This window comes from Pagrus major, chromosome 22, assembly GCF_040436345.1.
Source record: "Pagrus major chromosome 22, Pma_NU_1.0".
Taxonomy (NCBI): Eukaryota; Metazoa; Chordata; class Actinopteri; order Spariformes; family Sparidae; genus Pagrus; species Pagrus major.
The window spans coordinates 22,490,742-22,515,411 of record NC_133236.1 but is presented as its reverse complement, the minus strand read 5'-3'; the positions used below and the strand labels follow the sequence as shown (position 1 = coordinate 22,515,411).

At 41.4% G+C, this 24,670-nt stretch overlaps 2 protein-coding genes across 2 annotated transcripts; both read right to left on the bottom strand.

The window, feature by feature from the left end:
• Positions 1–14,366: 14,366 nt before the first annotated feature.
• Positions 14,367–15,107, bottom strand: lnc.lemp (lncRNA encoded micropeptide). Its single transcript, XM_073493110.1, has 2 exons — positions 14,886–15,107; positions 14,367–14,658 (listed from the first exon to the last, which is right to left on the bottom strand). The coding sequence occupies exon 1, from the start codon at positions 15,057–15,059 to the stop codon at positions 14,889–14,891; it is 171 nt and encodes a 56-aa protein (XP_073349211.1). The 5' UTR covers positions 15,060–15,107; the 3' UTR covers positions 14,367–14,658; positions 14,886–14,888.
• A 334-nt stretch (positions 15,108–15,441) lies between these two features.
• On the bottom strand, positions 15,442–23,661 carry scml4 (Scm polycomb group protein like 4). The gene is made up of 6 exons (XM_073493069.1): positions 23,631–23,661; positions 22,919–23,121; positions 21,556–21,685; positions 18,331–18,543; positions 17,728–17,873; positions 15,442–17,132 (listed from the first exon to the last, which is right to left on the bottom strand). Exons 2-6 carry the CDS (start codon positions 23,114–23,116, stop codon positions 17,007–17,009), a joined length of 813 nt encoding a protein of 270 aa, XP_073349170.1. The 5' UTR covers positions 23,117–23,121; positions 23,631–23,661; the 3' UTR covers positions 15,442–17,006.
• Positions 23,662–24,670: the final 1,009 nt, after the last annotated feature.

Sequence of the window (24,670 nt, the reverse complement as noted above, 5' to 3'; positions counted from 1 at the left end):
AAATGTATCCTTGCTCAAAGTCATTTTTGCCCTAATTCACTTTAAAGCAGAACTGAGAGTGCTTTGCTTTATTAGGATCGGGACCATCAGACGGCTTACCAAGTGAAGCGGTTTGGGTACAAAAAGTACCTTTTCAAAGGTTGATTAAATCATTAAATGAAGAACTGATTAAACTGTCAGTGGTGTGGCGAAACAGGGTGCGAGAAAAAGGGAGTTGAGTGCCAAAATCTATTTATTTACCCAGAGGCTCATTAATTCTATTTTCCCCTTCTTTATGCACCACCAACCCAACTAAACAGTGGCAGAAACAAGTGGCAGAACAAAACAAGGCAAAGGGATACGGAGGGTAAATACAATATCCTGCATCCCAGGTTTATTATATATTTTGTCAGGTGCACAAATATTGATAAATACATGATTATTACCAGTTATAACAGGTTATTTACTTGCTTCTTGTTCAATGTATGTGCAGATACCCCTGTGGTATTTGTGTGTGTGCATGCATGGACATTTCCTTTACATCGTATCTCAGGTACAGCGACTAACAGCATGTAATGGGTTGGCAAAAATGGCAGCGTGATCATACACTTCGAAAAAAAGCATGATAGAGGTGCCGTAAGCATTGCCAAGACTAGATATTTGCTGGGCTTTTTCAATCCCAAAGGTGTACATTGAAAAGCCCAGAACACAAAACATCTCATCATAACATTTGCTATGTGGGAGGCAGACGATGTTGGGTGAACATGAGAGACATCTGTTTGTTTGGGCCCGAAACTGGCGACTGTCAGTCGGCAGTACAATAGTTAACACTGGAATTCAATTACCGGCTGCGACTACCAGTGTTGGAACACACAATATGCAGCACTCAGGTCTGTATAGGGGATAACAGCAGCAGGTCACATAGGATATCTCAATTTTAAGTATTTACAGCCTGCAGAAGTATGTTACACATGCTCATAGTGCTCACAATGTCCTCCATGTTCCACTTTAAAGCTGGATTACATCGACTGTTCCTAAAGATCGAGAATGAACTTCAGTGCCAATTGGTATTTGTTGTAAAATTGATATCCAGTTAATCCGGGATCATTAATTACATAAAATGTGCTCTAAAAAAACTGTCTTTATTAAAACCAGCCAAAAATCATTAATGGAATATTCTCTGACGGAAATCCAGCATAATTCGAAAAATTGGACCTCACAACCTGCAATTAATGAGCCTTTTTTGAACTCATGCTTGAGCCAATAATATTCGTCCAATAATATATTTGATTCTGAAAAATGGCACCTTTTCAGGGAAAAAAACAAGTCTGGCTATCAGCTCGATCATGTTTAATGCAGGTCCAAACCTCAAGCCACTGAGAACTAATAGCATGCCTGCTGTCCATACATCTTCTTTAGATTTAGTCAGCATATTTATTGCAGACTGTGCAGTACTTTTCGATGCGGATGTGAGAAACCTTTGCCGGTTAAACTGAACAGTATACAAAATATGTTGTTTGCCATCATCTTGCAAAGCAACGGATACGAGTGTTTTCTGAACCAACACATCCTCATACATAAAGGAATGAATAGGTCGAGTGCCAGTGACTCACAAAACGACAAACAGCGTATTACATTCCCATAACACAGCTGCTGCAGCATGACAGCGAAACACGTACCAGACATTCGTTGTAGGATCACATTTTGTGAAGGTTTAGGTCAACAACTGCTTGGTTAGGTTTAGGACACAATGTAGTTTGGGTCAAAATGGCTACATGACTTTTAGTTACAAGCTATAACCAACATCAGTCTCCTGGGTGGGTGTCCTGTGTTTGTTCAACTCGACCATCTATCCCCAACTTCCTCCCTTTACCATCCAAAGAAGAAGAAAAAACAATGGCACCGCCTGTTATGTGGTTGTTTTCACTACAGCAGTGCTTGCTTTCTGTAATATAACCCCTTAAATTGCATTCAATTTGTTTACTATTGGTTTCATATTAAGATTTCGGACAGACTTAAAAATCTCTCACTATTTGGTTTACTAAAGAACATGTTGGGAAGGAAATCTGGACACAGCCAGTGGCTGAGTTTTGGCTATCGCTGGAAAAAATGCTAACGTCAACCAAGACAGTGAAAAAAGCCCAGCTGTCTCCAACTAGCTTATTAATTATATGATGATGTCAATGAAGATGTTGATGCCTCATCGTTCATTTCGTCTTTCCCACTCTAACCCACTTCTACTGACTTCCCTTCTACCGTCTGCTTTCCCTGCACACCTGCTCTGCATCTACTTCATTAGTCCTCATTCCCTCGTTAGTTTAGTTTGTATTTAAGTCCAGTCTTCAGTTCAGTCTTTGTCGAGTCATCTGCTGATTTCCCCGATCCTGATGTTCCACTCTGTTTGCCTGTCCCTGTTGTTGCTGTGATCCTGAATATACCCCATCCATTGCACTTCCTGACCACCATCTCCTGCATTTGGGTCCACCGTATCTGCTCCAGATACTCCAGATTCTGCTCTTTGTACTACTTCTCCCGACTTCCTCCTTTGCCGCCTTAATGATAACTACAGCCTCTAGAGGTCGTCACCTATCTAGAAATTTAAATATGGGTTGTAATAAGCTACTTTCACAGTCTGGTTTGATTTAGGAACTTAAACTAGTTGGTAAGTGTAAGGGAAGTTTAGGTGTAGGCACAAAAATCGAGGCCAAGAAAATATCTTCCTTTAGTTGAGGGCATCTCAGACAGGGCCGACCCTACAGTGATATGATTAAAACCTGCTTGTCTTTTCTGTGTAGTAACACCCACCAGCTGAATGATAGTTTGAATCAGATACAGTACAAATAGCTTCGAAAGTACATTGATCTTCTGGGTTTTATGAGTGTCAGCTCAAGCATTCTCCTGCATCCACGGAGAACATATAACTCTTCAGGTGAAGTTGCTTTATGAAAACCACAAGTCTGAGGGTGATAAAGTTTAGGGCTGCATTGATGTGTAGCCCAGAGCTCTTAGATGTTATATGCAGCTTGAGAACGGAGTCATGGTCAATAAATAGTTAAATGACAAAAATAAAACTCTGTTCCTGTCAGGCTGACAGATCACATATTGACAGGAACATTTTCGTCTAGGGCTCCTCGCATCTCCCCCAATAAAAACACAAATGCAGCCTTAAGTAATAATAATCATAACACAAGGCGTTATTGATCCACACTGCGAGATTCTCTTTTAGCTAAACCCTCGCCACAGGCCATCCCGCAGCCTCTAGTGAAAGAGAAGAGGGAACATCTTATTCTTCTCTTATAAGGCCTTAGATGACGCTAAGATGCTCAGTATTCTTTCAAAGACACTCGACAGTTCTGAGAACAGCAGCGAAAAAGGAAAATTCAGCTCTTTGATTAGCTGTTTGGGTGCTTCGGCGAAGCAAAGCGACAGTGACATAAGATTTTTTTTCCGCGGAAAACGGAGCACAATTAGGGCACTACGTGAAATGGCATTATGAGGAATGCTGCATAGAAATGCTGTTTGTTCTCACCATAATTGCCGGGTTGTTTAATGCGATGGAAGCCATTTGCTTTCAGGTTGCATACCAACGGGGTGGCTCCGTGTGTCTGTGCAAGTACATAAATTTAAGTTTGAGTGTGTGTGTGTGTGTGTGTGTGTGTGTGTGTGTGCGTGTGTTACTGTTTAATTTTGGGACATAATTGAGATGCACTCTGGATTCACTTTAGATTCACAAATTGCTGCAAGGTGAGACTTGTGGGTCGCTTCAGCAAGTTAGACATGTAAACCCATCCCATCTTTCAATTCATTTCACTTTCACGAAGAGAACGGTGCAGAACTCAATAATGACAATATGCAAAAAGCCCCAGAATCTAATTTCTACTCTATCCATCTGAATTACAATGCCATCATTATTATTCCAATGTTGGAATTATACACTCCATCAGCTGGAATAAGCAGTTTCCAGCGACGAGCCGACTTTGTGTGCGCGTATCGCCCTTGTCTAAACTGTGTGAGTGTGTGTGTGTGGCATGTTTATGAGGGAAAACACACGGGTGTCCACACATATGTGCACTTTCTCACATTAAAAGGTTAATTTGCCAGGCCTACAGTCATTATACCGGGGTTATTGCCTGTGTCAAAATGCATCTTTCTCAAAAAGGAGTAATTGCCAAGAGTGTAGAAATGTGTAACGTGACGTACAATGAATACTGAACACACTGAATGTGATGGATTTTCCTTTGTGCGTGTGTTTAGATCTCATTAATTTGAATCAAACCAAAGCTGGACACCTCACTCGAATGCTTCTGTTTCCGGCCAGCTGTGCTTAAATAAGGACACTAACTGTAATTGTCAGCCTGTCCTCGTGTCAGATTTGCATCTATGGTTACAAAAAAGGCTGTCATCATTTCGCAGAGCCATAATTTAACGAAACAGGAGGTGTCCTGACATTGATTAAACAGTGAGCGGCTCTGCAGCAAAACAGTATGCAATAAAGTAAGTGTGTCGAGGTCAGGCTAGCAGATGGTCCACTGACTCCGGTGATTTGGGATGAATTCCTGATCAATGTGCTGCTGTGACTTTCCATTTTCAGCAAAGGTTTTTCATCTCACACTTATTTTGAGGACAAATTTACGACAAATCACCTTTTCTTGCAACCCTCTAGTGGTTTGATTGGTCACCTTGCTGCAGTGATACAGGTAGAAATGTCCTGACTCCAGGTGTGTTGAGAGGTGCAACCGTGACGACTGTCAAAAACCTGATTTGAAGTTATACTTTGACGAGACTCCAGGACAGACTTTTACATTTCTGTTTTTGTGCAGGCTTAGATCGGCGTCAATCTTCTCATCTTACTCTCAACAAATAAAGGTGCATTATGTAAGAAATGTCAAATTCATACTCAAAAACAATCAAGGGGCAGCATTTCACCCGGATAACTGCTAACAGCTGCTAAATGTAGGTGTCGTTAGCCAGTTAGCTCCGTTAGCCGTTCATCTAGCTGTCTGGACTGGGAGCTCTGAGCACCAGGGCAAGCGTTGGTGTTTACGCCGCTAGCACAGAAACTTTGGACCGGGACGGGACGGGGCTAACTGGTGAGCATGCTAACTTCAGTAGATATCTCTGCAACACAAACATGTACATCATAACTTCAAATCTTCAGTTTGTTGATAGTTTTATTATATAAAATATGATATATTTTTGCATGGTGTGGATCAAATGCAGAGATTAAGTATGAGTCAAGGGTACTGGTATAGGTTCTGTAATATTTCATATGATGGGTGTAAAAAGGACATGGCAGAGTTTTGGCATCATGAGCTCTGTTACGGCTGTTTTTGTGTTTCATGCTGTTTGTCCCTGTCCATTGCAGCTCTGCCCAGGTGTGCTACATCGTGATAGCTCAATGAGGTGCACCTGGCCTGTGAGAGAAGTGCTTAAAAGCCTGCATTATAAGGAGAGGCTTCTGAAGTGAGGACTGCTGGTCTTGATGCCTCTCAGTCTGGGATTGTGTTCTGTTGTTGTGTTTTAGCTGTGTGTCTTAGAGTTGTATGTGTCTTAATGTTAATAAATCTCATAGATTTGGTCATTTTTAAAAGGTGTCTTTGTGTGGTTGATTTGGGTCAGTGATGGAGTGGGTCAGCCTAAGGGTGTGGCATGACAAGTCAGGGCTCTTCTAGGACCTGGGTCGTAACAAGCAGATAGCTCGATGATGATGATGATGGTCGGTTGGCCTGCTGGTATTTTGGTTATGACTGAGAGCTCAGAGCAGCGGGGGGAAATGTTGGTGTTTACAAGGGAGCTTTGGACCGGTGCTAGGCGGTTAGCATGCTAACATCAGTAAATATATCTCTGCAATACAATACATCGTAACATCAAAACTTAATTGAATTATTAATGAAACTTGACTTAATTTATTCCTCATATTCTGTTGAAAGTTACATTTTTTTGACTGTTTTCAACTAAAATTCTTAGGTATTGCACCTTTAACTATAGATTTGACCATTCATCAATCAAATCAAAGTAATTTAACTACTTGTGTCTTACCTGATTATGATTTTATATTAACATGCCACAATCCATTCAATTCCAAACACTATACAACATGATATGACCTGTCCTGTGGCATTACATACCTTAACTGCTTGCTATGCAAGCCTCTGTGACTCAAAACACCTTGCTGCTCAGTGTAGGATATGGGTAATAACGTAGTCGATTTTGTGGCACCACCCTCAGGCCAAAAGTTACATTTTTTGGCCCTAGTGGTAAGGATTTAAGGATAGAAAGGGTGTCTCTATTTTTATCCATCCAGCAGTTTTATTGTCTCTTTTACTGTCTCACGGGGACGCCAGCTTGGCCGTAGACCTTCCGTAATGTTTCTCTCTCTTTTTGTTTTCTTTCCAGTACTTTCAAACATATAGTCCACAAAATCTAGGACAGTTGGAGAGAGTAATATTTAATTGATCATACAGTGTTTTATTTAGTCTAAACCAACTTTTAAGAACACAACATATATTTTTGACCATAAAAAAACTTTCATTAACTTTGGTTCGAAGGTTTCAGAGCAGTGTTCATGTGTGTGCTGGTGGTGTTCCTGTTATGAAGACCAGTAAAAGCATGTGGCTTTCAAAGTGTTTTTACCTCGTAAGTGAAGAGCGTAAACAACAAACACTCCCTTGAGTGTGTCCAGATTGTTCGAATGTAACTAAAAACGGAGAGATGAGAGCATGTGAGCCGGGTGGACAGCCTGTACCGATGCTGTATATGGGTTAATGCTACATCTGTCATTCATTTGGAGCTTTTATCCGCAGCATCTTGAGTGCATCCATTTACTACGGGCACTCCTCGTGGGAAATGAAGCATTCACAGCGCAGCCCTACCACCACCACAGTCTACCCACTGAACACACTCTCAAAACATTTGTACTCATTTGAGCATCTGAGTTTGGTGTGAATCATCCTGTGGGCGGGAAACCAGCTGAGGCGAAACACTTATTGATCAGAGTAATCGAACTGCTACATAAACACCCTTTATAGGGATTACTTCAAGTTCTTCGGTCGAGATTTAAAGCCTTAAAGCTGCACAAAGAGGTGTTTTTGGGTGAACAATGGGTCAAATGACTATGTGCGCGTCTCGGAGCATCTTTCAGCTCTGATTTAAGATTCACTCTCTTGTCTGATTTGTTTCTAGCAGCAGCAGGATGCTGATGTTTACAGCTAAAAAGCTCAAATAGCAGAAAGACAACTTCAGTGACTAGCTGGTGGACATTTAGCATTTAGCAGCTAAGTTGGATGTAGTTATGTTTCCCTATGGTGCTGGTGGAGACCAAAACAGAGCTAAAAGAACAGTGAATATTGGTCTTTAGACTTTCATTGGGTGACCAGAGACACAGCTTTAAATAAATGCTTGTTTTTCTGAATGTGAAATTAAAGAAACGGTTAAATGTGGAGTCCCACAAGGGCCTGTATTGGGCCCAAAACTTTTTAATCTATATATTAAAATAACATAACATTTTTGGGGCAAATAAACTTAAAGTTGTCCAGCAATAAAGTTCATACAGATGATGCAAGGTGACAGTTTGTTCGCTTTCTGTCTTTTGTCTTCTGCCTTTAAAATTCCTTCTTTCCTTTATTTAAAAGAGGAAGTGACACCACTATTTTACTACTCACCCTTATTAATAGTTAGTTGTTTGTAAATCTGTAACAAAACTATTATGAAGGACAACTTTTGGGTTCCTGGTAGGTTAGACAAAACAAAAAGTTTGTTCGAGGATCTGTTGGATTCTTCAAAAACCCAAACGTTCTGTTCTACTGGCTTATTATTGATCTACAAAGCTTGGGCGCAGCAGATCCCTGATTGCTCCTGTCTCTTAGCAAGACACTGAACTACAAATTGCGTTCGATCTATGTATGTGGGGAAAATATAAATGTTTTTTTGGCCACAGACATTTGCCGTACTAAATTATTTATCAACTATTAAAAAAAAGACATTAGTTCCAGCTTGTGAAGCCTCTAGAAAGAATGCCTCATTAGAAGGTTGCACTGAAAGTTTTCCAACAAATGTGAAACCAAAGAAACCCCCTGTTCTACGTGTCATCTACTTTGAATAATTATATTAGAGATTGAGTATGGCTGGAACACTTCTTTCAGGGGGTTGCAGGCCTGATATGTTGTTAATGAAATCTCTCTGCATGCAGTAATTTCTCTGCTGTTTAACAGGACGGAGGTGTTGCTGCTCTCTCCCGTTACATAAAAGCCTTCTGGAAAGGATGTTGCAAAATGAGCCTCGATCAAATAAAGCGAGACATAATCACATCACCATTTAAATGGAAGTCTTTGCAGCATATTACTCCAATCCACAGTCTCAGTTCTTATCGGGGACATGGTCCTACTCATCCATAAAAACATGTAAACACTCAATGGTGTGTGAGCTGTTGGACTGAAACTCGATAAAGCCTCAGGTGTGTGTTTGTGTGTGTGTGTGTGTGTGTGTCCACGGTTGTGTGTACTCATGCAATATTTATTTGTATGAGTATGAAAAGCAGGAGGAAGGGGTAGCCTATGTTTTTCTGCCCTACTACACATGAATGCAAACAACTCTGTCCTGTGAAGGTGAATAGTGACTGACGGAAAGGAATATGTCAAATAAAACATTTAAGGAGTTTCTGTTGAGCAACAGGTTAGAGAGCCTGTCTTAAGCTGAAAGTTTGATATATTGCGCACTTATATGAGCTTTTTAATGGGAGACGATCTAAAATGTCGCATTAGGAAAAGCACAGGAGAAAATAATTTAATTAAGACTGGCTGAATACCATTTAGTGTCAGAATCCGTCATGATGAGTATTTATAAGTCATCGTTTCTGCTGTAAAAAAGGCAGATGTGCCAGCTGTTTCATGGTGTTACAAACATACAGTCCTATTCATGTTACTCATGTTGATTATGCTTCAAAGGGTTCACAATGCTTTTAGCCACGTTAGCAATATCACTGTATGGATGGCAATGTTGGTCCTTGGTCCACCCCACTTAGTCCAGACTTGAATATCTCATCAATTAAAGGATGTATTGCAGTGAGGATGATCACTCAGGATGATTATTCCCCAGCCCCCCTACCCTAATACCTTGTCACAAAATGTGGGCGCAAATCATAGGTGTGACTTCCGGTGTTGCTTCCTGCTGCATTTACCAAGGTGACAGGATGCTAATCATCATTCATTCATGAAGATCTAGGTTAGCGACTTTATCTTGTGAATACTAACACTATTATTATTCCTCAGCCCACTCAGCTAACACTTCTAAAGCCTTGTAAGTGCTGCCGGCATGTCAGTTAGGATACTTTGTTACTAATGCTAGTTCTGCCCAGCACCAGGAAGCATCACACATAACAGTTTCCCCAGTGATCTCCTCAGGAGAGAACTTTGGTTAACCATTAGCTTTCCAACTAGCTCCATAATCAGGTTCCCTGATCGGCCATAGGCTACTTTGTCTGTAGTGCTAATTAGCACGTTAGCATGCTAGCACGTTAAAAAGATGATGAACAAAATGAGCTCATAGCACCGCTGTGCCTGTAAATACAGCCTCACAAAACCACTATTCCTCTTTTCCACCCAAAAAAACGAATCGCCAAGACATCATGCTGACATCAACAGTCCCTTCCAGGTACACAACTGGTGGTTGATTTCCAGTCAGTTTGATGTATATTAGAAATCATTCTGACTGGAAACAGCTCAAACTGGCATGACTCTGCAGCGGGTGATTAAAACCTGCTGGAACATAATTGGTACCCATCTGCCGAGCATCAGTGATATCTGTGAGGTGAGACGACTGCACAGAGCCCAAAGGATCTTAAAAGACAACACCCACCCCAGCCACGGTCTGTTCACCCTGCTGCCATCTGGCAGAAGATACAGAAGTATCGGCTGTCGTACCACCAGACTACAGAGCAGCTTCTATCCTCAGGCTGTGAGACTCAACCATAAAGGGAAACAACTTTCAATCTGTTGCACAACCCTGTGTCGTACAGTGACTGCTAAATGAACCTCGAACCTTATTGTAAACAAACGTAGTTATTTGTTCTAATGTCCCTGTTTCTTGAACCGGTTCCATTCAGGATTCCTGGAACCTTGGCGCCATCTAGTAAACCAACCCACGCTTCCACCAGGTGTGGTGCGTCGTGAACGGAGGACGCTGCACAACGCACAAGGGAAGTGAACATAAGTAGCAAGATGGCAGACCACAGATTTTTTTGTTTTCATCCAAAAAAACAAGCATGGGCCAACTATTAATGATAATGGCTTTCCCCGTCCTCCCTTTCCAACCTGTAGAATGTCCCACGCCCAGTGATGTCGTTATCTTTTGCACTTTGCACAAACCTGCTGTGTTTTGGTTCAGCTGGAATCAGTTTTTTTCGGCTCTGAACCAATTTATTTTTTAAGTTTAAAAGCTCCAATGGTTCAAAATCAGGTGTGCAAACCAAAACAAAACTCAATCCGTGTTCCGCGTTCTTGTTTTTGTCTACAAGAAACATAACTCGCAGAGGCCACTTCTCATTTCTCTATTCCTTCCTCTTCCTCTATCTCTAACACATCAAGTCATCTCTCCTCTCCTCTCTCCTCTCCTCTCCTCTCCTCTCCTCTCCTCTCCTCTCCTCTCCTCTCCTCTCCTCTCCTCTCCTCTCCTCTCCTCTCCCTGTTTTGCAGTCACTCTATAGCCAGAGGGCACAATCACACAACCAGAAAGCAAGTCAGGAAGCTTATTAAACATGACACTTACTGAGCACACTCAATATAGGCGAAGGACATAGGCTCTGAGGTCTACGTGCCAATTAGGAAAATCTGATCAATCATAGCAGTCGGTGTGAGCTCTCCCCCCTCCCCCCCTCTCTCTCTGCTTCTCCCCCCTCTCCGTCGCTGTCTCTCTTCTCTCTTTTTTGCCTCTCTTGCACATTATCTCCCCCGGTCGCCATCCCTCTCGTCTACTTTGAAAGTACTTCCCAGCTATACGCGCCAGCACTGCTGTTGCACACAATCACGCAAAGCTCGTTACAAAACAAACAGGGGATAGCCACACACACACACACACACACACACACAGCACACTCTAGCAAAGCTATTCATCACAATTTAGCCACAGCATTAGACATTGAGGGACAATAATGCCCTCCGCAGAATACCGTCCAAAATGCAAACAGCTACGCACTTCTCCTCCCATGATGCTCGTTTGTCATCACACTCTCTCACACTTTTTAATTCCCGCTAAGCTGTCTGTCATCCCCTCTTTTTTTTCTCCCACAAAAAAACTAGGCTACGCCACTCAAGTGACTTTAGAGAGAAAGTTGTTGAAATGTGTTATGCAGCCAGATTACAAAATGAATAGCTGATCAATCTCGGAAATATTTTGTGCTTTTTTTCTTTTTTTAAATGTGTTTTTTCTGAAGTTACATAAATCTGATTAGCTCTCTTTTATGGAAGCCCAAAGGGGACTATTTTTAAAAAAATGATAGCTCGGAAAATGAAAATGTAACCCCATAAAAGCATTCTAATTTTCCACATCCATACTCACACTATTGGTGTTTTTGAAAGATATTAGTGATCAGTCCTGTGGGCAACTGTATGACTGCAACTTAAAGGGAAACGCCACCAATATGACACATTAAAGTGTGTTTACAGGTGTTGGGGAGTACGACTGCATACGTGAAAAAAGTAGTATAAAGACATTTGTGGCTCCAGAGGAAACTGCATGTAATCTGACACACTGCCAGCAGAGATGTCACTAGGTGGCTACGTTGCATTGTGGGTAATGTAGGCACCAGGCTTTGAAAAGCACTCCACCGTTCTGCATTTCACTCTTATAACACTGTTGAACTCATTAATGGACAATTTGAGAACAAATGATCAGTATCGATACAGCAGAACTCCCTTTTTTTTAATCCGCACATTCTTCTTCCTTTTCAAAACCTGGCGCCTACATTACCCACAATGCAACTCAGCCACTGAGTGACACCATGTGAGGCAATTCATGTGAGCTTCCTCTGGAGCCGCAAATGGTTTCATACTACATTTTCACATATAGGCAGTAGTCCTCCTCGAGGCCTGTAATGAGTTTTAAATTGTCAAATTGGTGCAGTTACCCTTTAAGTGTTGAAGTTTCATGTGAGAGAGTGTTCCTGCAGTAAACTCAGGCTGTGTATATACTGTAAATGTGTTTTGATATCAGATAGATGCGTGTGCGCAATACATAATGAGAAATTTCAATGCAAGTTAACGTAATACCCTCACATTAATTGAATAAAATATGACCCACAATGCAACTGGCTGTGTAGATTGACAGTAATAACATTTCAGTTTAATGCTGGAAGTGATTAGGGCTGTCATTAAAGTTGCTTTTAATTTCTTTATCTGTTAATGCAACCACTTTATTATATAAAGCTCTGACTCATCTCTTAAAACATCTCCAAAAAAATAAATCAGATTTTAGTCGTTTTGAAACACTGACGGCTACCCCACCAGCATTTGGCTGTTTTGCACTCCTTTCTGTAAATAAACTGAGACATGCAAATTCCTTATCCCTGGGTGAGATGGCGCTCGGTAAAGACTTTTTTTTTTTCGTACTTATCTGTCATATTAACTTCTCCTGATGCCTCTCCAGTACCCTCAGCACCTTCTTTCTCATCAAGCCACTGATGGAGTGCTACAGGAAAAGGGGACTTCTTAAGGTCTTGTCAAAAGCTTGTTGAGAGGTGGTAATAGGCCTGCTAGACTGGTGATGATGAAAAAGAGAGATCTGCTGCTCACAGGATCTAATTTCAGAGCCAGTGACTAGAATGCTGTAGGCAAAAGCTTGTTTTTGTGCGCATGAAGTGGTGAAGTGCACTAGCACCACCTGTAGACACGTTGTGTATGTGCAAACCCACCGGCCATTAAAAATCCTGTAAATAAACACCTACAGAGTAAATATTTATACGAGCAACCTTGTACAACTAAACCACATATTAGATTCAAATAAGACCTCTGGTGATGAACACTGAAGTTCATTCATGACATTGGAAAAAGCATCTTACTGTTTTCATCAGCAGATGGAGTGAGATGTGGTTGAAAGCTCATAAAAGCATGGCAAAAAAATAAGAAAGTGGATGTTTGGTTAAGATTATTTTGTCAGCTTGTTATAATGATGATAAATCATCAGTACGGGGATTTTTTAGACATTTTCACTCTAAAGTTTGACAAGTTATGATGTGGTTTAAGATTTATTTTTAAAATCCCCCCCAAAAAATACACATATTACTCCACCAAGGTCAAGTATTCACCTCGTGTCCATTTGTTGGTTGGTTTGTCAGCAGGATTTCACAAAAACGACTGAATCGATTTCCACAAAGCTTAGATGGAGGATGGGTCTCGGCCCAGAATAGACCCCACTTACTTTTAGTGTGGAAAAAAATAAAGGGACTGATTCAGGATTAATTTTTTTTAAATCTTTCTTTAGCATTGAGATATATGGCATGTATCAACATAATTACTCAAGGAATAATACATGGATCTTACTGAAAATAATTAGCTGTATTAGCTGGCTGACATGTATGAGTGACTTCAGAAGGGGACTGTGCGGCCTTATCAGATGTATGCGCTCTACTAGTTTGTGAGTGTAATCGTCAGTACAGCACCAACTTCTGTCAAAGTTGTGATTCTCACTTATATCCAGCAGATGGAGCCACAACTAAGTGCAAAACTTTAAAGTCTTGCATGATTAAATTGACTTTCACATATTAACACTAACTCTGGTTCAGGTTCACACTGGCTCACCTGTAAGACCGACTGCTGTTTAATTGTTGTTTTGTTGGTGAATTGAATACTTACGAAGCACAAGCATCCTTGAACCACTTCACATTGCCTCAGTTTTCCCACGGCACACACTGGGTGTGTTATTTATGGTTTTTAATCATCCACTGTTTATAGGTTGTATACCTCTTTCATTCCTTAGGCCTGCCTGTTTATTCATACATTAGTGTGTATTTTATCGTTCTGTTTTCATTGCAAATCACTTTGTAATGCTGGTTTTGATAACTGCTATACAAATAAACTTGATTAATAATACATGGATGTTTATGGTGAATGCCTCAAACATGCGTTCACACACCAATGGTGGAGGAGCACATATTTATTTAGACAATTAAAGTTTAAAAAATTAAATTAAACCCAGCCACTTTTTCCGGCTGCTCCGAGCTCCTGGTCCAGGCAGACGAGGTCTTCTATAGCTGCACGGCTAACTGAGCTAACTAGCTAACGGCAGCTAGTGGTTACAGCCATACATAGCTTCAGTATAGAATATAGTGAGATGGCACCTTTGAGTCACCTCAAATGTACAACAGCGATGATAATGTAGCAGTCTGAGGAAAACACATGAAAAATACAAATACTTTATTTCACAAGATATGAAACAAATACTGAAGCCAGATCACCAACTTCTCCCATGTTAGTGTCCGAGGGCAGAGAAGAAGCTGCAGTGTCTGGGTGTATTCCCACAGAAATATAAAGTTCAACCTTGATTTCAAAAAAGGTGTGGTGGTGAAAGTGAAAGGTAGTCCAGAACACAGGTAGGACATGTTGAGGTCTCTTCTCCACAGTGACAGACGTGCAGCACATTCAGGACCCAGCAGCTTTACAAGGAAGACCAGCGTTCATGTAGACCAGACACCTGTCAAATGAAGAAGAATACAGTGATTATTAGACACTGTTCACTTGAAGCCAGGTTAAATTACAGGTGCAATAACTGGTCTTAAGAGAATAGTTGGCCAAGAGGTTGTCTTACATAACTGGGCCAATACATGGGCCAACAAAAAGTAGAAGCAGGCTGGTCATGTAATAACAGGCCTAAGGTAAACACATTAATGTAGCTAGCTAGCAAGACAAAGTTTACGTTACCATTCAAGACAAATCTATCTTCTTCTGCGTTTCTGACAGTTTATCCTGGAGTCGTTTCTTCCTCCAGTCCAGAAACTTTCTCCTCATTCTGTTCGCCTGCCAGCCCGCCAGGAAGCCGGCAGCGAAGGAAGCCACGACGGCGACTTGCAGTGTCCTCTCCGAGATGTCTGCCATGTTCACCTCTGGCTGACAGATGCACACGTTCGTGTGAGCCGCATGAACATCACAGGATATACAGGAAGTGAATTCCCCCCCGCCACTCTCGCGATACCACAGCGACGTTAATCTCGCGCTTTCCAAAATAAGAGTTTGGAATCCCTTTGGAGTTCATGATTCTAAATAAATAAGTAAATAAATAAATGTCTTATTGATAAAATGTAGATAAATAATTAAGAAAAATACATACACAAAGCTTTTAGAGAGGTGCAGAATAAAAGTATTGCTTTTCCTAAAAGATATTATGGTTCTGAATTCAAATAAAAATATATACCACTACCTCTTAATAATAATAATAATCATCATCATAATAATAATAAAAATAGGCCACAGTTCATTGAAGAAGGTTTATTTTTGTCTGAAAAAAGTATGCTTTAAAAAACATTGTATTAAAAAGAAAAGGAGTGTCATTTGAGAGTCAAAATTGATGAAATATGTCTCACAGATGATAAAAAAAACAGCTTCACCGAATTCACCGAAATCAATTTATCTGATCAGAAATTAGAAAATTGAAAATGTGAACGTTTAATGCAGCCAATAGCTCACTAGGGCTGAAGACAGTCCAAAAATACAGACTTCATACATAGACATACATGCTGCACTCACATAAGTCTGTGGCACACTGACTTGAACAATGTTAAGCAAAACACGTAGAACACAAAATATTAAAGTGAGTAACAAGTACTGTACAGTCAGTTTCAAACAAAGCAAGTTGTACAGGTTTGTCACATACTGCGTGTGACTGATCATTAATGTGTTTTATTTTATATGACAAAACTGTTTCTGGTGGCTGCAAAAAATAACAAAGAAAAAGTTATTCTTAATGCTCAAGACGTTCTACTTAATAGTTTGTCACTTTTTATAGTTAGCAGACCAAAAACTGCTTCATTATTTATATTCAAAATGACTGAAGAGGTATTGCATGAGAGGAATGTAAACTGTAGCTTTATCTGGAAGAGACAGTGATGAAGTGTACGAGTGATTAATCTGTTAAAGTGTTTGTGGTTGTAGTGGCAGCAATGTTTTCAGTGAGCACCAAGTTTGCTACAAGTTGCTTTCTCTCATGCTACTTTGCAACCTCAAATAAAACAAAAGCCTCGCAAGGTAGGCTGCAATATTGTCATTTTAACACCAGCGAATGTAGCATGATATACGATTCACGAGAACCCAGCGTCTCCCTACTTCTCCTCTCCTTCCTGTCGTTGTGAGCGCTGTGTGACTACGTGCCGTTGTGATCACACCTTATCGCTTCACGATTGTGCTGTGGTTTGTGGTTAAAAAGAAATGCTCGTGTTAGCAAATCACTTTGTTTCACAACAAAGTTTCTAATGCAGTTTTTCATTTCACATTCTAATAATCAGATAAAACCTTGATACAAACCTTGATGAAAATCCTCGGGTCGAGATTTGATTTGGATTTACTCAAGAGTGACTTACGCAAGCTACAGTTTGAGTACTTCCAGAGACCAGATAATAGTTACAGTTTGTGTCGAGGAGTGATACCTGGCTCAACATTATCATCAGTTTACAACAAAACTAACTCACAAAACGACTATTTTAAAACTGCAGCAGCATTGAGCCTCAGCCCGAAGACTTGTTTCAGTTTAAATATGATAAAGAGGTAAAGCACCATACGATTTTGTAAAGCTCCTGTGTCTTCGTAAGCTGTGTGCAGACTGCAGCGTGGACGTCAATACAAGTTTTGATATAGCAATCGTGTGGAGCCGAGCTATTTACAATCTAAAGCCATTCAGATGCCCAGTAGCCAATGATCGAGATGAAATAATCGCTTCTGGATCCAAAGGCGTTCATGATGTATTGCTGATGGCTGAGAGAGTTTGAGAGAAATCCGCAGTGGAACAGTTTTAGTGAGCGCCGGTCATAAGTTTGGCTCCTCTGCAGCGAATCATGACCGATTCTGTTTGAGCCTGTCGATGTGGTAACAGAGTTTGAGCGCAGGTCCCAGCTTCAGTCCCAGATACTTCATCATCATCTCACTTTTCAGCAAGAGCAGAGCGTCTCCGTCTATCTCCTGAAACACACAGTGGAAAAACGGTATGAGAATCGGTTTGCCTGGTTATTTGTTTAACTTTATATCCTGCACTGGTGTCTCAAAAAAATAAAATTTAAATACATTAAAAACGAACACAAAGTTACCACATTATAAAAGTTGAAAACCACCTACAACTAATGAAAAAGTTCATATGAAGATATGAAAGGCAACAAGTTTTACATATAAAATAGAGTTAGCTTTATTACCAACACTTCTATCCTGTGTTCAGGGTGTTTCAGAGCCTTGCAGCTATGATAAGAAAAGCCTGCCCACTTTAAATATTAAGCCAAAGTCCTGCCCGAGGATCACAGGCAGCACAGTGGTTTATGGGGAGTTAAAAGGCTTGTAATATAGCTCGGGGCTGGACCTCACTATGCTTTAAAAATGCTTTAATAGTCTTCATTCAGCCTCCATATCTGCTGGTTAAATTCGGGACCACAGGGAACAGGATGATGCAGTTGTCTTGTAACAGATTTCTAAGTTCAAGTCTTCCCAATGTCTTTTCAATGCATGCTGGGATATAAAGCTCTGTTCCCATACATGTAGCATTACAGTACAATTATTCTGGACTCACATGCTTCCTGAAAGCTTCAGCGTGGGGTCCCAGGGCTTGGGGGTCAGCACCTTTGATGAACCAGACGACGTCCTCCACACCCCAGCGGGACGGGTCCTTACCAGCAGGACGCTTGCACTCTCCAGAGTCAGGCATCGGACTGTAAGCTAGGTAGCACAGTGGAGCAGGTGGAGTGAAGATGGTTAACATAACGCAGATCCAAATAAACAAAACATTTCATAGTTAGCTTAGCTTAGCACTGGACTGGTCAGATTCCCTACATGACTGCGACTTGAGCTCCTCACCCTGACAGTGACGTCAAAGGAAAATGGCCGCCATGTGAATATGATCTATTGCAGGACTTGTTATTGGTAAGGCGCAGTGACTTTCTCACTCAGATCGGGCAGCATTAGCATGGCTGTATGCTACTCATAGCAACAAAGGGCATCAGCAAAGTCACAGCTCTTCCACAGATTTCAAGCTAATTTTATAACTGTTCTATCTGAAGTCCAAATACGGCATTGATGTAGGAAATCAACAAATGTGTGTGGCGTGCACTGTATAACACCACTTGGTCACTTGTGTGCCTGGTGTACTGCATCTGAATACAAAACACAGCCTCACCATTCCTATTTCCGTCCTGGAAGCTTGCTGGGCTCGATGCCTGTCTGCACAAACCCATCGGAGCAGAGCAACTGCTGCCACGGTAACCATAGGAGTGCTTTGGCAGATACTGTGACGTCATGACATTGAAGGCGGAGTCGCTGGGATCTACGGCGTACCGCTTGGAGTCCACTGGTGGGTCACATAAGAAGTCACCAGGCATTGCCGTCTCTCCTGGAGGAGGATCGACAGGAAAGTGACATCATTAGATGTTCATCGTTTTATCGCCTTTCAGACAGAGCTTGCACTCTTTGTCCACAAGAGATGACCATTCTCCTCTACTCTGTTGTCCTGGGACTTGCTGTCACCACGAGCCTGACAGTTCTGGTACAGTCGACATATCATACAGGTCACACTCACTCTCCGCTGTTAGCTGCAGTACTTTCAAGAATAGATGAAGAATGAAAGACTGGAGATGTTATATATAAACTTTTTGAATGCATATGTTCCTGGAAATAGCCTACTCCCAAATAGGTAGCTGTTAGCAATGACAGCAGGCATTTGATCATCTCACATTCCTTATTAAGTCAAAGGCCATTGCTGATGGAGCTTTGTTTTATGGCTACACCTGGAGGAGATGCAACAATGTAGTGTTTGAAGATCTCCCATCGTACTCCCATACTTGCCAACCCTCCCAATTTTCCCAGGAGACATTATTCAATGCTCTCCCCCATTTTTCTCCCAGGGTAACAATCCTCCCTTATTTCTCCCGATGCATGACAAATGTTAACACCTTTTTCCCCTTCTAGTTAGCACAACCTGTTTCTGGCACTGTACGGCTCGTTGTCTACTGTACTGTTGTGCCTCGTCTTCTTCAGTGAGTAAGAGACAGAGAATTCCCCTTTCTCAAGGAAAGTTTTCAAGGTTTTGTAAAATCTGCTGCATCGATTTTTCTGTCGACAGGGATTACACAGATGTACTGTAAATCACCATCAAGAGGCTGACTAATTTTGAGGTCTCAAGGTTGGCAAGTATGCATACTCCAGATGAGAGGTGCCGGCTTGCTCCAAGGAACGTGGAGAAATGTAAAATCTGGGGCTTATCCATTGACACTGAATGGGGCTTTGACTTCATTGAGGCCATACGATGTGTGTGTGAGCTTTTACAACCAGATTACGTGTTTGCTCTAGCATTGCTGGGGGACACAACTATGTCATGGCAGGTGCAGAAAGCTGCAAGCAGCAGAACCACAGGATAAGCATGAGGCTCGCTCTGCACAGGCACGTTTTGAACGTTTCTCAAGAGTATGTTCAAATATAAATATTTCATTTTGCTTTCAGACCAATATAACGTCTGCAGACTTATGTACTCTGCCAGACAGCAGTTACATTTTCCATGTCCCTTAAACAGCCAGTTAAAAAAATACACAGATAAGCTGCGTTAAATCCTCTCAGCTTGTAACTGGATGTGAAACCTCTGAAAGGTAGTCAGTAATTCCTCTAAATCTGCTCCCTTTGTGCCCACCGTTTTTCAGCTTGTCAATAATGTAGATGCCTGCTGGTGATGCCAGAGTCAGGCAGTTATGGATTTACAGGATGACAGATTTATAAGAGTGAAATACTCCGCTGAGATGATTCTGAATTACCTCTACTTTGTGCTCACACAAAGGTCAAACGTATTGTATTGTATTGTGAGAAAATCAATTACGTGATAAGATCCGCACATTTGGAGGGCTTATGTATTGACACACATACAGTGCAGAACTGCCTACATATATTACAGTAAACTGTTTTTTCTTTACATCCCAACATCTCAAATATTCTTGAATAAAAAATGATTTAATTTTTTAAAATAAATTAATGTGAGTATTTGAAGGAGCATGCACAACAGTATCCCAAAAGATATCCCTAAAATACATGGACTATTTTTGAAATGCTTCTCCATTTCACCAGAGACGTGATTTACATATGTGTTTGGGTGGCACCACAGGGAGCACGCTGGATTGTAGAGTGTGTATATATGTGTGCGTGTGTGTGTGTGCGCTTTGCCTCTGTATGTCTACAGTCTGACATCAAACACTTTTTATGATTTGCAAGAACAAAGAGCTAAGCGCTGGTCCTTGACACACGAGATTCCCCAATTCCAACCTCAAATACACCGAAGACAATCTTTAAATATTTGCTTATTCAGAGCAGGACGGGGAAAAAAGGAGAGAGAAAAAAAAATTTAAGGCGAGACAGACAGGACGGCTGAATGAGATGTATTTTCCTTTTCTGAAAGAATTAAAAATGTCTGATTTTCTCCAGAGGCTGAGCAGGAGAGGAATACTGGACGAGAAGATTAAAAGGGAATATGAAAGAGGATGTGAGTTGAAAGTAGGCAAACATACACAGCGAACCCATATGAACTAGTTTTTTGATTCAACATACACACGAGTGTAATGTTCTACATCTGAACGCATGTTTCTGTCACGGGGAACAAGTCTTCTGTGTGTGTGTAGGGAACAAAGACGAGAAACATCATGCTGACACTTGCAGAGGGAGTATTTTAGCGCCGAATTGATGTCACAGTCGGAGCAGGGCAGCAGAGGGATGAAAAAGATAAGATACAAAAAAAAAACAAAGAGAGGGAGGGAGAGCGCGTTTCATACCGCAGAGTCACACCACCACGTCAAGCTGCGAGTGGATAATAAGTGTAAAAATATTAGGACCACCTTCCTGCCGTACAGAACGACTCCACGTCTCAAGGCTTTAAAAAAATCATTAGACAGTGTGTCTTGAACAAATCCCTTACAAATCACATGTAACTCTGTACAGACCTGTAATCATTTATGACCATCTTCCTACATAAAAATGCCCGTAAAGGTTAAAGGTGCAATATGCAGGTTTGGAAAAGAAATTCAAACTCAGAAAATACGACATTTACAGCATTATTAAGGTCGTAATAATCCAAACTCCGAAATATTTATTTGATGTTTGTCCATAACTGAATAAACAAGTTGTCCTCAGAGGGCAATAAGGTCCCCAGAATGCTGTGTGAAGCTCAGGTCCTACAAATGTAAGTTAGACAATCTAAAATGTTGTGTTGTCCTTGAGTGACATTGTATTTCCAATTCATTCAGTCATGAAAACCAATGAATGAAGATGTTTCCCTTCTGAAAAAAGTAAATAAATAAAAAATATTTCCCAAAAGTAAATAGTGCACCTTTAAGATGATTAAGTGTATCTATAGTATGTGTGTTATTACCTGTTAGGACTTGAGGTGTGGCAGAGTGGGGGACAATAGCAGCATCCTGTGGGAGGGAGCCCATCTCAGGTTCTGGTGTGCTGCTGGGAGGAGAGTTAGCTAGTGGGGACATCACCATCCTGGGCTTCAGCTACACACACACACACACACACACACACACACACAAACACACACACGCATAAATCAGAAGTGTTTCAGTGGATAAAAAGCATGTATAAGGATGAGGAGGCCCCATCACTGTAATTCCCATCAGACATCAGACAATAAATGGGTCAATGGCCATCGAGTGACCTCACAATCCAATCCAATCCAACTCACAATCCGACACATTTTTTTCTAGATAACTACATAAAACATTAAGTCTCTCCTGTAACATACAGTATTATTATGTCTACTCTGCACACTGGCAGATACAATGCTTTTAAAAATGAGCACATTCACCTGGAAAAATAAGGAAACTACGTGATATGGTTCATGTGGCATGCGCATAATTAAACCTCATCTCATCAGCCTGTCATATTAGCAGACATGTTTATTTCGGGTCGATGCAGATATTTAATTTTAAAGCCGACAACGTGCCGACATTATTATGCATTTCTAGAAGCAAATATAGCTGAGACTAGGGTCTCAGAAGATATTTGTGGTATTGTGGTATATTGCACAACACAGTGATTACTATTATTTTCAGTTATAATGACTCTTAAAGCAATGAAAATAGAAGGGCTTTTTTCAATTGAACATTACAACACCACCACTATAAATATTAATACCATACCAATAGTAATAGCTATGTCAGAATCAGTACTAATAGTGACACCGATACCACTAATGATGTAATATCAAGATTGCTAATACTTGGACGTGGCTAGTGGCTCAATAAAGGCAAAATGCTGTAAAATTATCTAAAGAAAAAACTTTAATATTACCAATATACCAATACCAATATTTATGACAAAAGCACTACTCATTCTTTACAAGTGGCAGTGTAACTGCCAGCGACATACCAATAATTAAAGGTTGCTTGTTGAGTTTTTGACCACTAGAGGCACTGTGGAGCAAGATTTCAATGAGTGGGTGTCTGGTTTGTTTGGCTCTCTTGCTCTGTTAGCACACATATGACAGTGCTCACATTCCTACGAACAATGTTTATGCTATACTACTCATCGACAGTTGGTGGCAGTATTGTGCCAACAAACCAAGCTATACAGACCGCTAGCTGTGTTAATGTTGATATAAACAGTGCTGGTTTTAATGTATTCACTAATTGCATTCGCAAGAAAACACACAATACATTTCATTGAGAAAAATATATAAAAATGCGCTGCACACGGTGAAAGCTAAACTGAAATGATGACTGACTGACCTTAAAGCCAGGCTTCCTGCCTCTCTTCTTTGGGACCTTGAGAGGCATCATAGGCTCAATGTAGTGACTCTGGAACTCCAGCTTACGGATCGGAGGCCGTCCTCTCTTCCTGCCAGGTACCTTACCCTGGGGCCCCGCCATGAACTGGGGGCCGAGAGCGGGAGTCTGCATCTCTGAGCCGGCAGACAGGGTACTCATCAGACCTGAGACAGACAGAGAGACTATCGAGTGTCATTTGAAAGGTAACAGGAAGTGGCAGCTTTAAAGTGCACGCACCGCTGCCTCCAAGCCGGAGCGGAAACTTAGACGCACTAGTGAGACTGCCCCCTCCACACACAAACACACACACACACACACACACAGAAAAAACTATAGGAAATAGTAGAAACAAAGCCACACACAGCATTGTACTCCTCCACACCCCTCCCCCTCTTCAACTGCAAAGATTGCAATAAATATCATTACTGCACAGAGAGAGAGACAAAGCCACACACACACACACACACACACACACACACAGACAGGCAGGAAGTGAAAGCAAAGCACATATACCCACAACACCCACACAATCAAACAATGAATCAAGTGTGCATCCACACACAGTGTTTTGTCTCAGTGCCATTCACCCACATGGCCGTGACTTCCACAGCACAGCCCTCTCTCAATCGATCTCTCCATCATTTCATTCATGCAATGCAATCTCAAAGCTCACCTGACGTGGCCTTTGAATCAGGAGTCCCTCTGTGCTGACTGACTTCTCTTGAACAGAGGCTGGTGTACTATTAAATTATCTCTCTTATACCTGGTATTCTTTAACATGGGAATAATAAACAGACCTCGGCGCTATCGAGAATAAAATCCTCTTCCTGCGATGACAGCAATTGTCATTGCAGAAAGAGGAAAAACAGGAACAGACAAGAGCACGTGAATATGCATGATGCCTCCCATCCTCTTCCTCTCAGACAAAATCACATTAAAAAAAAAAAAAAAAAGCCTCAAAATTTGCACACAGAATCATCATTCAGAGCGTTGCCTACCATGCACACAGCCGTCTGGTAATCACTGTCTGTGTGACGCTTCTCTCCAGCGGCAGTTTTCTGAATATTCCCCTGATGGATCTCCAGCAGTCTGCCTCGACTGTTCTCTGCTGCTACACGCTGTCAAGACACCGGCAACTCTGCTGCGTCTCTCTCTCTCTCTCTCTCTCTTCCTCAATCTTCCTCCGAAACAACCCCCTCCTCCCTCTCCCTTCTACCCTAACCCCCTTCCTCTGTGTCCCCTTTCAGTCGTCATGGCAACACGCCTCTAACATCCCGCGGCAGCCGGCAGACCTGCTGAGCTCAAAACGATGTCTGTGTGTGTGTGTGTGTGTGTGTGTGTGTGTGTGTGTGGCTGTGTGGCTGTGTGGGACTGTAATGTAATTACAGTTGCCGCAGCTCAGGGTTTTTTTCTCTTCTGTCTTCAAAAAAGAGCACAGAGCGGCTGACAAGGGATTCAAGCTGTGCAGTGTTTGGTGCTGCGAGCGCTCGGGTTACAAACTGTAATCTGTCCTCAAATTATTTTCTGAAGAAATTTTCCACAGTCCGGTCCAAGAACTGCACCAAAATCCTAAAATATGAAGTCTTTTAATCATCTTGAAAAAAAGCTTGAACTTTTCTTGGCTTTCAGGTAAAGAGATCAATTTTTCTGTAAACATCAAAAGGCTCCAGCAGAAGCCCTTCAGGATTACTCTGCTGCTTTTGTTTGTGATAA